Raw genomic sequence first — 12485 nt, 5'->3', positions numbered from 1 at the left:
ACGGAAACAACATCCGTTCTTTCATATTATTATCGTTATTATATTATTATACAGATTTACAATAATAATGTTCAAGATCAGATTTTCCTTAACTTATGCTGAGTAGCATAATACTGTGTTTCGACAACCTGCAGCCAGCTGCACCTATTGCCTCCATGTATTTCATTACCCCACCGATGGCCTGTGCCGGGTATTGATGTAATGGAGTTCACGACTCAGTGCCTCCTTTCAGACTGTTTTTTTGACGTATTGCCGACCGATATGTTTGTGTGGTTTTACAAATTTCCCCACTATAGATATTGTGACATCCTCATCTCTATTGTGAAACCCCTATTCGGGATGCGATCACAAAAGGCACTCATCACGCAAGACTGAATCGCCACTTTAAGAAACAAAGTTCGATATAAAGTCATTTCGAGCCAAATAAAGGATGATGCTAGAGGTTTTATGGCGATTGTTTTTCACATGAAAGCTGAATGCATATTCGCGTCAATCCAATATCGATTTGGATCTCGAATGAACAACCGGAAGCGGAAATGTCCCCCGTGGCTATGGTCGAGCGGACCTGAAAGAAGACACCTTGTCACGTGGTGTCAATATACTGGTCTCCCAAGGCGACTGGGTTGTACCGGGACAATGGTTGCCGATGTAATGCCTCGGCTAGAGGAAATATGACCGCTTTATTATTCTACATTTGAAAGGATTTACTGTAAACATGGTGAGAAGCCCTACTTTATTGTGTCCGGGGAATATCACCCAAACGTTTCCTCATTGCTGAGATTTTCCCTTTTGATGCAACCATTTATTACAGTTTATTTCGTAAATGAAGGACAACAATACACAGCTAAAATGGGATCAGGGTTACTTTTATGATATGTTTATGAAATTGTGTGCTCGGTCTTCACAACAAGAAAATACACACACACACCCACCACCACCCCACCATCACCATCATCTCCAGCCCACCCAACCCCCAAAAGAAAATAAAAATAATATAAATAAAAATAAATAAAATAAAAAAATAAAAAGAATGATAAATAAAAAAAATACAATAAACATAAAATCATCCCTCAATATCTTTTCTCATTAGATATACTAACACATCAAAACCGGCTCTACACTCCCCTCGATGCATCACGATCGGCAATTTTGGATGAAAATGGAGCAGTATCAACAGCGGATATAGGATGAAATCAACAGTTGCTCATACAGTATCATGATGCGATAAAGCTTTAAAGACATATTTAAGTTGGAACATTTCCATATCTTTCGAAAGATTATGAGATCAGATGCAATTCCCTATTCTGTAAATACTTGATTAGCCTTTTTGTGTGTTTGTGACGTGTGCCACCGGCCTTTAAGCGAAAACCTGGAATAAACACGTAATCCCGATATACGATAGAATCTGCACTGAGCAATCGCATACAGTTCTTTACGATTATGGAAGGTTTTGTCACCTTTAGTTATTTACTATTTTCAAACTATCCTCATCTAAAGAAGTAAGCTCTCTGGTATAAACAATAGAGCTTAAACAAATAATTCAATAATTTGCGCTTGGAGGGTTAATGTTAAATTGAAACCCACTAGTAATAATACCATAGCCAAGAATATGTGTATCAGCCGGGAACATGCGTGTCGCTTTACCGTAAAGCCGAAGGGCAGTGCATACGCACCCACGCATCTGAAAATTAGATTTCTGAGATGAAGTGTTGAACAACTGAGTCACTGCGTATCGAGCAAGCTGGAGCTGATGATACTCACGACCTCTCACGTATCTGCCGTGGGCAGACTTCCGATGTGCCGGGCAGTGAATGAAGATTTAACAGGCTCATCAATCAGTTGCCGTGTAAGCTATGCAGGGTCCACGCCATGCACTAACCCATATCAGCCCTAAATATGGAACGTTAATAAAAGTCAGAATGCTGACCACACGAGCAGGTTAGTGGGATGTTAGATGTTTCAGTGAAGAAAAGAATATGTTCCACGGTATAAAACATATGTACTTATAGAAAAAATATTTTGAAAAAAAATATTAAAAAATTATAAAAAATCATAGCCAAACAGAGTTCCATGAATGATTCAAACTGGTGTAAGTACGTCTCCATGAATCAATAACAAAATAAAACTGATTATAGGTGTTCGAGAAAAGGGGTGTTTTTTGTAGCTCTGATTGTCATTATCTCCGAGGAGAACATAACATAACATACCAGCAGCAATTGATAATGGACAAAACCTGCTGGTGTTGACACTGCAACGTCGTTGTGACGTCACTGTATGCCAATGACGCCCAAACCATCATTACACTGGCTAAGCCTTCGACTGCCTCTTTCAGCACTCATTGGACAAACAGGGCGACTGCACAATGTCAATTTGCTGTGAAATACGAAGTTAACACGAAGCATGGCTCTAATCTGCCCCAACGCTGTCAGAATGTGGCAAATAGTCTCCAGAAAGAGTGTCCACACCGGGAAAGGCGGGGTTTCATTCCTACGACTTCTTAAATCCGATAGCCTGCTGTAGGCCTATATGATATGACGACTTGCGAAGCATACCGAGGAGTATGTCCCACTTATTCTCAGCGTGTCGGTCGGTCGCAGGTGTAAAAACCACGTTAAACGCGGAAATGTCAAAATGGTGTTGACATAACTGGTGGACTAAACCCAAATCAAATATCTGCTCTTTTGCCATTTATAATTACACAGACAACTATTTTTTAAGGATATTGACTTTTGTTCTGTTTGTTATATACAGCAGAAAATGTCATGAAGCTGGGGTACTACAGGGGAAGTAACCAACGCCAGCCTCTGGGACAACAAGTCTAACAAACAAAGCTGGTACTAAAAGGTTTGATGGACAAAAACGAATATCGTGGGGGAGAGGGAAAGTGAGAGGGAGGGAGACAGGGAGAGGAGGGAGAGAGAAGCGATAAAGCTAGGGAGAGACACAAAGAGCAAGAGAGTGAGAGAGGGGAGGGAGATAGAGAGGAAGGGGGAGAGAGGATGTGAGAGAGGAGAGAGGGAGAGAGAGTTAAAGGGAGAGAGAGAGAGTCGGAGAGAGAAGCGAGACAGAAAGAGCAAGAGAGGAGAGTGAGTGAGTATGGTTTTACTCCGCTTTAGCAATATTCCAGCAATATCACGGCGGGGACACCAGAAATGGGCTTCACACATTGTACCCATGTTGGGAATCGAACCCGGGTCTTCGGCGTGACGAGCGAACGCTTTAACCACTAGGCTACCCCACCGCCCCGCAAGAGAGGACAGACAGAAAGAGATCCTTTAAAAGTACTTCGCTTAGGAAGAGAACTATTTTTATCATCGTGGCTACAGCATGTTTACTATATATGCTGATGCAGCTACGTATACATGATAACGCCAAGTAGCAACATCACTATAATGCCTCTGGACATCTTTTTAAAGAGTGTGATAAATCGACGAATCCCACAAAATGTGTTACTCAGAAACCGGGCGAAGGTGGACGCCAAGTTCAACAATAGGGTGGGAGGTAAAACCACTTTGGAAGCCGAGAAACCAAACAATTTCCACATTTTATCGTTCTGAACCTTAAACAAAAAACGTAGTTCTTAACCTACACTGATACAGGCTTGACATGCATGCTACACAGAGTTGTGTAAACGTTATGGTTTTTCTACCGTGGTTTGATAATAAAAATCCTTCTAGCCTTCGTCACGACAGCAAACACTTATAATTGAAACCTTCCACAATACCAGCATTAACAATCCTGCAAATTGACCTGCTGTCTATGTGATCCTTTGTCAAATTGAATTACCAAATATTAGATACGTACACCCACGGATCGCTCTCACATACGTTCTCTTTCACAGTGTTTAGCATACAGTGGGAAAATGGCCATTGTACATTCTAACATAGTCAATATCAAGTGAACAGGATAATTATAACATGGCACATGCATATAAATATATATGTATATTTATATTAGGTGTTTTCAATGTCATTATAACACATTTTCTCGTGTTTCTGGACCAGGCTCCATGATAGACAAGACAGTCGTGTATTTTATGAATGGATACGAGTACATTTTATCGCGAGCGACACACATAGCATGTCAAACCGCGCAAGCCCCGGGCCAACACCGTGCGGGATATGCAGGCGAGGAGTGGGTTTCCGCAAATACCACTTCTTGCAATAAACTCGGGAAGATTTCATTGGTTGTCTCAATAATTAAACCACGTCTTACGTCACACCATAGTTGCCCCTGTCAGATTGCTGCGCCCTTTCGTGTTGTTTAATTATAAATGTAACACTGTTACCTGTGCAGAATATCAGGTACATTTTGCATTAAATGAAATGGAAATTCAAGATTTCAAGATTTCAGATTAAAAAAACATCGGCTATACCGAACTTGGTTATCATTGTTAAGCTGATAGGTATAATTGTTTAACTGACATTATATATACTTATGATCAATTACATTTGGATTGTTGGATTGGGTTGGGATCTTAGTTCTTAGTTTTTAACTTTGTATCATATACACGTAGCGCTTTGAGCACCCACTATAGTGGTTGGATTTAGTACCATATACCTTTCAGTATTATTATCCTGTAATGATTGTATATAATATTTCCCAGTTATAACATTATGCATATGCCAACAGAGACAAATGCAGTTTAGTCTAAGACAAGCGCCTAATATTCGTGTCACACACTGTACTAATTTGACAAAGGTATAGCATATGAATGAAAACGTCAATGTGATACCCCGCGCAGACACAGTATACTGACCAACCAGTCCTAGTCCCACCCCACACTCCCCCATCCCTCTAGCTAACCCCCACATACACATCTTAACCACAGAACCAGGTAACAACAAGTACCATCCTTTATGACACGCCCCGGGATCGAACCACAGACTACCAATCCACTTGCCTAAAGGTCTGCTATAAATATACTCATGCCAATAATGGTTGTCACCCCCTCCCCACCCCAACCCCACCTCACACCCACACCCCCTCTCCAATTAAAAAAATTGAAGGGTGTTGACAACCATTATTGGCATGAGTATACATTAGCGTACGTCAATGTGATATGCATATCCGTTTTTTATTCAGTAACTGCAATATATTAATTACTTCCTTGAAGACAAGTAGACAGGTTATTGTCTTTGTTATCAAAGCAATGTCGAATGTAAACATCGAGTAAATAGCAACAAAAGCCCCAAATCATATTTCGAAGCCTGACACCTGTTTGTCATGGAGGACATAAATTCTATTTGACATATTGATATAATCTCACTTCTTAGCAATGACCTATACATGAACGTGCTTGTTCTTTTCATGTGTGAAATAAACACGGTATTAGCATGAAATATACATGGGGGTTTTTCCAGTGGTGAAATGTACACTGTTTTGATGACGAGCAAGAAACCATGCCACCGGACATACGATCTAACGAGTCGTGAGCTGGGGACTTGACAGATATCTGTGGTGAAATTGACATGATTGATTGGGTATATTTCTGTACTCTGGGCCTTACACATTTGTTATAGAAACCCCCAAATGACTCTGCAGAATCACAAGATCTATGGGTTTAGATGAGTTGGTGAACATTCTGATTTAAAGATTGTGGGTGCCTCTGGCAATTCAAAACGGTTACGGAGGGGGAATAACCTTCCTCGATTACCTGCCGAAAGGAGTGAGTGAGTTTAGTTCTACGCCGCACTCAGCAATATTCCAGCTATATGGCGGCGGAGTGTACAATCTAGACCAGACAATCCAGTGATCAACAGCATGAGCATCGATCTACGCAATTGGGATACGATGACATGTGTCAATCAAGTCACCCAATCCCGTTAGTCGCCTCTTACAAGCATAGGTAACTGAAGATCAATTCTAACCCGGATCTTCACGGAGCGGGCGTTGTAAGACAAAACAGTGACAACTGCATGATGGATCCCAAAACGACACCGGGTGTTCGAGAAAAGGGCACTCCTGTCCCACACTGTGTAGTGGTAGGGGATGTTGTACATTCGGACGGGCATGTGTGAATGAATGTAGTTTTACGCTGCTTTAAGAAACCGAACACTTGCATAATGAGATAGCCCATTGCCCTCTGGGCTACACCAATACAGAGGTGACGTGAGGTGAAATTTGGTTTAACGTCGTGCTTTGAATATATTTTGCTCATATGACGACGTGCATGCGTGTGTATGTGTATGTGCGGCTGCTTGTACTAGCCCAGACTGAAGCTGGTTTTATAGTGCTAGCCCATTTAGATACCATGCCGCAGTGAAGCATGAATACCCCACTCAGACACATTATACTGACTCCGAGCCGACCAGTCCTTGTTGTACCCATTAATGCCGAGCGCCAGGCAGGGACCAACAAGTACCATATTTTAACGTCTTTTGGTATGACGCGGTCGGGGATCGAACCCGCGACCTTCCGCTCTCCGGGCGGACGCTCTAACCACTACACCACGGAGGTGGTCCTCACCAATACAGAAGTGTAATAAACGGCGAATATAATTATTCCCCTCTTTGATCATTCGAGACTTTCTGATTTTATCGGATTGAAACTTGACTTACTGGCTGCAAAACAGGGCTCTGGTATTGGTGATATATAGTTACTTTCTGGGTCAAAGAAAGGAGGGAGGTGTGTATGCGAAGGCACGATATCTGAGATTGGTGAGCTAAGGTGGGGTTACATTGGATGTGTACTATTACATTTATAGGACAACATGCACGCACGTGTGTGTGCACATGCATGTTCGTGCGCTTATACAAGTCTGGATTAAATACTCCTGCAATTTGCGTGCCCTCTTAGATAGGCAATTCGACTGAAATATACAGCAAGTTTACTGGACAAAATACAGTTCGTATTATCCGTCAGTTCGTCCCAACCGCGTTCGTTATAACCGTAGGTTTATTTTTGTAATCTCCCCTACATTACGAAATATATACCAAACGGAAAATATACCTTGAATGTAAAAAGAAACTGTCTTCTAAAACGTTTTCCCCACAGCCCCAGGTCCCACAAGCCCTAACATCCACCGTCCAATCACACTGAATGACCTGTGCTCGCTTGGAGGTGCTGTTAAGCTATCGACTGACATGTCTATAGTTTTTATTGCTTTGAGGGGAACAGAGATGGGCTTCACCTCATCAATTCCAACATATATAAAACTGAAGTACAGCATATATAAGCTGTACTGTCTGTGCGTTTACTCAGTGTAATTAGGTCTTCCGCGGGGCATGTTTTGTGAATCTGCCTGTGAGCGTCAACTACCAAAGAAAAAATGAAGTTGCCTTATATAAACAAACGCATGGGAGATCTAGTCACGTGATAGGGAATCACGTGATGACAGTGACACGAAGAAATGACATTCCAACTGGGATGTGTTGGAATATTTGAGAAAAACCGACACAGAAATTGTCGAGATTAGCGAATTGGTTCAGCTTAGCATAACTTCCTTTGTTTTCTGTCGGTGGTTTGAAATTGAGTGGCGGGATGCTATGATTACTTACGAAAGTTACGAGCTGTGAAATTTCTTTGTTGTTAGAAAATCTTAAATAGGTTAATCCATCAAAGCGATTAGGCTGTGTTTACCAATTGTTATTGTAAAAGTGCCGAGACTACGTACACAGCCCATTTGATACGCAAGATTTACAACATGGAATAAACTCTGAACCTGCTAATTACCTCAGTGGGGCTATGCGGAATTTGTTTTAGGGGACTATTTATACCTCATAGATGGGTGGGTTTTGCTCGAGTGTTTATTTAAGGGGCACGGGATTAACACTTTGCCCATCGCTGTATAGCTGACGTCACAAGATGAATCTAGGAATTCGTCTTATTTTTCAAAATTGTGAATAATGGGGAAGGAACGTGGGAAACTCTGTGTAAATTTATCCAATTTTCAGTTTTATCGTTTTTATTGTTCATTTCGGTGTGTCTATATGTTGTAAAAACACCGCAATGTTATGTTTTCGATTTCTATAATAAACTGATCGATGATGTAAATATTTCTTTGGAACGTAAATAAGTCATTTTTTTAAAAATTAAAATTTAAACTAAACGTCATAGATATCCGTTATTTCATTAAATGAAATCACTTGGTCGTGTATAAACAAATATTCCATAATGAAATTGACAAATCTTTGAAATGAATCAGCCTCGAGTCAAAGCCAGAACAAAAATAACCACAAACGATACTGTTGACAAATTAGCGTCTTAGGCGCAACAATCAGATGCGTGTGTTGTCTGTTCGTGATGGAATGAGCCGGATCGGGATGACGGTATACACGGAATTTAGGCGAAACGACAAGATTAAACAAGCATGTCAACAATTGTCAGGTCAAGGGGTCAAAAAGACGATCGAATATGACGCATACACGTGTAGTTTTTTTTAAATATATCATTCCCGTATCTATCATATATCAAATACATACTTTCTACTATGCAGTACAATGTATATTATGGTTCACACGCCGTGGTCGCTACTATTAGACATGCCTGTCAATTAATGTCTATTTCACACGATATAGCGCACTGTGCTGTATGTAAACGATACGCATGTACATTTCAAGTAGGTTCTCAAGAAACTGGATCTGTCAACTTTTAACATTAATATATAATGACCTATATCATCGCATAGGAAATGAAGATATTTGTAATTGTATACTCCAGTTTACATATACTTTAATGTACACGGGCTTACATAAAACATTCCTTTACATAGATAGAGTGCGATTATGTGTGGTTGATAAAAACTATTATAACAAGCAAATCTATGCTGTCGATATAAGTAGACCAGGGGGGCTACAGGTGCTGTGAGAAAATATGCATGTCATTGAACTAATAGATGAATTGGTAAATTGATAAACTGAGAAAAATGATATTTCTGGAATAGACAGACTTGTGTTACATACAAGGTGAGTTGGTTAGGCGGCTGACTTTGTGTGCTGTCGATTAGGTGCCTGACTCTGATGGTGTGGGTTCGAATCCCGGATGGGACTAAACCCCCAAAAGTACTAGAATCTGTACTTTACTGAGAAAGCGTAATCCCAAAGATAACATGTGTTACACACAAAATAATCCATTATCCATACTGTTATCTAAATGGTTTGTTTAGCAAACTATTACATTATGCTCCATACTTATATCTAAATGCTTTTTTTATTGTTTTTTGACACAGATATCATCCAGGTGTAAATGTGCCTTGCACATCTGACTGGAGAGGGAATAACTTAAAAAAACTTTTAAAGTTTACGGGAGTCAAATTCTTCTGGAGTCAGGGCATTTCGCAGATTGTAAAGTGGTTACTTATACCATGCAGGTGTTACCCTACCTGTAACCGCAGTATCTCCACGTGCATCTTGATAAAGACTGACATGTTGTGACAACGCAGACGCCTTGAAATACACATCTGCAGAGTGGTCTTGTGATATATTTCAGAGCAATCAGCTACGATTGAAGTTCACTTTGATATTGAGACATGTGACATGCCCGATTGAATTTCATGAAATGCGTTGATGTTTCGGGATAACAGGTCTCTTGATAACGTGGATAATAGTCTATTTGTCGTGAATATCCGGGATGGGGTAGTATTCGCTTTTTATACAATATGCTCGACTGACTGACTGACTGAGTTTGGGTTTACGCCGCTTTTAGCAATATCCCAGCAACATCACGGCGGGGGACACCAGAAATGGGCTTCACACATTGTACCCATGTGGAGATTCGACCCCGGGTCTTCGGCGTGACGAGCCAACGCTTTAACCACTAGGCTACCCCACCGCCCCAAATATGCTCGGATAACGTTCCCTCTGCATGTTTGCTATTGTAGGTACATTGCGTGCGGTGTTTACGAAAACAAACATTTTCCACTTTATCCAGGATCTACGGGATGTAGGCACGTCTTGGTTTCTATTTCAGTGACCTAATCAATTTCAACACACCGTAACAAGGATGTCAGGATTTTTGAACAATTACGGTCCGGTTACATTGGATTTCAAAATTAGGTAGCTTACACTAAATAACCTTTGTCATCATTACAGTGAAAAGAAACCTCCTCCCTGTGAATAAATCAGCGAGTCCAAGACACGAAGTCAAATACATCTTGGACTGGTATTCAGCCTTAACAAATGTTTATTTGTTTATCTTCTATATTTAGATCAGTGACATCACGAAATGGGACATGTGTATTTTGTATGCATTATATTAAGCTAAATATAGTCCCACCCTCACGACAGAATCTTCAAGCGAATTACTACAGTGTTGAAGCATGAGCAAGCCTCTTCAATGGGCATTCAATGGATCTACCCTACTTCGATCTTGCTAAGTACTTAGACATCGTTTTTACGACCATTCACCCTAGCTCTCATGAGTAAATTACTATTGACATAACTGCACATTGCGAGTAGCCTCATGTGTCTCTGGTATATACATTCCCACACCGCCGTGTTTTAAGGAGATTTGGTTTCTATACTATTTTATACCTAGGCCTTAGAAACGTATTGCGTGAAGAGAGATGCGCCTGGTGAAGACGTGTTGTAGATTTCGTGTATTTACGACGTACGGGGGCATTGTCTATGACGATACAGCTATCAATCACTGTCAGTGTCGTCTGTGGTGGCTCTTGCATAGTGTGAGATCCTAAGTCTGGCGTCGATATGATTCTGAATAATCTTCCCAGTACATTCATGTGTAAACACATAGTAAATACCCAGTGATGAAAATAGTAAATAATATTTTCAAATAAATAGTTCAGACATCAACCTCCCGAATTATATTCAACAATACAATTATGTAAACAATGTTGTAATATGATGTATTTCAGTATAAGATCATATAATGGATTTTAATGACAAATGTCGACACCGTTTGATTTATAGCTCATGTTATGTTCCTAACGGTATATCAAACATTTATGTCATTTGAACCGAATTGTACAGATTGTCAAGTCAATGAATTCAGCTATAGACCCTCGATGAAGAACTTGGCAAAATTTTAGAAATAACATAAAACGCTGACACACCGTTAATCACTTTAAAGATAAGATTCCTTGAATATTAATGAAGATAATGTTGCCAAATATTGATGTATCCCCCCCTCCTCCCTCTCCCCTTGTCACATAAGGCCACCGCAGCTGAAACCGACAGTAAACCGCGACGTGCACACATTAAGTGAAATCCGCTCCAGTGAAATCTACAACTATTACGAGACATTCGGATGAGCAAACACCTGTGTTGTGTTTACACGTGGGTCCTGTTCCAGCGTTATCTTACAGTCCAATCACAATCTTTAAACATGGCTTGGAAAGAATACCCCATCGCAAACCAGATTAACTTCTACCTGTAAATAGATATCCCTCCTTTCATTGTCCACATCGTGAGCTGGTTGTATATTTCTACGGCATTTGACATGTTTTTATAAATCAGCTGAGACGTCAAGGCTGACATGTGTCGTATTTATCTCAGCTCCGATTGTAAATATATAAACAAACAAACTGCTCAGCGTTGTCATCAAAATAAGGTCAAATGAAAACATTTCGTCATCAAGTAAGCGTTCTAGTAACTGCATACCAAACACTGTTTGAAATTCTCGCACGATTTTACAAAATCGTGACAGTCTTAAAATCACTGTCGCGAAGTCGGGAACACCACATACATCAAGTTGAAGGGAAGGGACAAGTATAATATAAAAGAAACAAATAAACGTGTGTGTACAGCGAAAGAAACTACTCACTATATGAAGGTCCGATCTCGACGTCCAATTGAACATGTGTTAAATCCGCAAATTCCTAGGTGAAGATCTTGACAGGCAGCTAAAGGCCTTGTGTGCTACTGTTCGCTTAACCACACGCTGTGTCACTCAATCCAGCTAACTTTGGAATCCTTAGGTGAACCGTTACTTTGCCTCAGGCTGCGCATGCGTCATAGACCACCTATCCCGATAACTTTTTCAGGTTGTGTACTGTTTGGGGACAAACCGTATATAAGCGGTGCTCAGATAGCAGAGTCAGTTAGCTAATTAATCGTGTATCTGTGATGGCGGTAGTTATAGACAGTTTATTTAACGGGTTTTGTTTTCATAACTTTGATGACATCACGCGGGGTTGTACGTCTCGAACTGTCCCGACAAACAGGGAAATCCCCGACGGCTAAATATGACGCGCATTGTTTAGACCAGAGACCGCAGGCTTTTGTTTCCGGAAATAAAATACCGAGAAGTTGTTTAACTCGCGCTTTCCTCTATTTACACCCTACATGTCAGTCAAGGAAATGACTTTATTATGGGGATTAAAATTAAATATGTTTAAGATTAGCTGAATGTCAAGGCAGAGATTTGTCCGTGGAATTTACCTGAGAATTTCAAAATTTAATTAAGGCGGCTGGGAAATGCATCAAACTGACGACTTCATCTATCGATTTCTGAAGTACATTGTAGATAGAGTCAGCCCAGAAAACCCACAACATGATTCTCTTCCGGGTAATGATTAGATAAAAATA

At 40.5% G+C, this 12485-nt stretch overlaps 1 protein-coding gene across 1 annotated transcript in view; it reads right to left on the bottom strand.

Annotated features, from left to right (window-relative positions):
- Positions 1-11870, bottom strand: part of LOC124278447 (neurogenic differentiation factor 6-B-like) — a 53518-nt gene extending 41648 nt beyond the window's left edge. The window contains exon 1 of the mRNA XM_046714149.1: positions 11722-11870. Coding sequence (XP_046570105.1) covers positions 11722-11757 — 36 coding nt within the window. The 5' untranslated portion in view covers positions 11758-11870. The remainder of the gene's footprint in view (positions 1-11721) is intronic.
- Positions 11871-12485: the final 615 nt, after the last annotated feature.

Source organism: Haliotis rubra, unplaced genomic scaffold (genome assembly GCF_003918875.1).
Source record: "Haliotis rubra isolate DU_JTF1 unplaced genomic scaffold, ASM391887v1 Scf237, whole genome shotgun sequence".
Lineage (NCBI taxonomy): Eukaryota > Metazoa > Mollusca > Gastropoda > Lepetellida > Haliotidae > Haliotis > Haliotis rubra.
The sequence above is the reverse complement of the archived record's forward strand: the minus strand, read 5'-3'. Positions and strand labels throughout refer to the sequence as shown.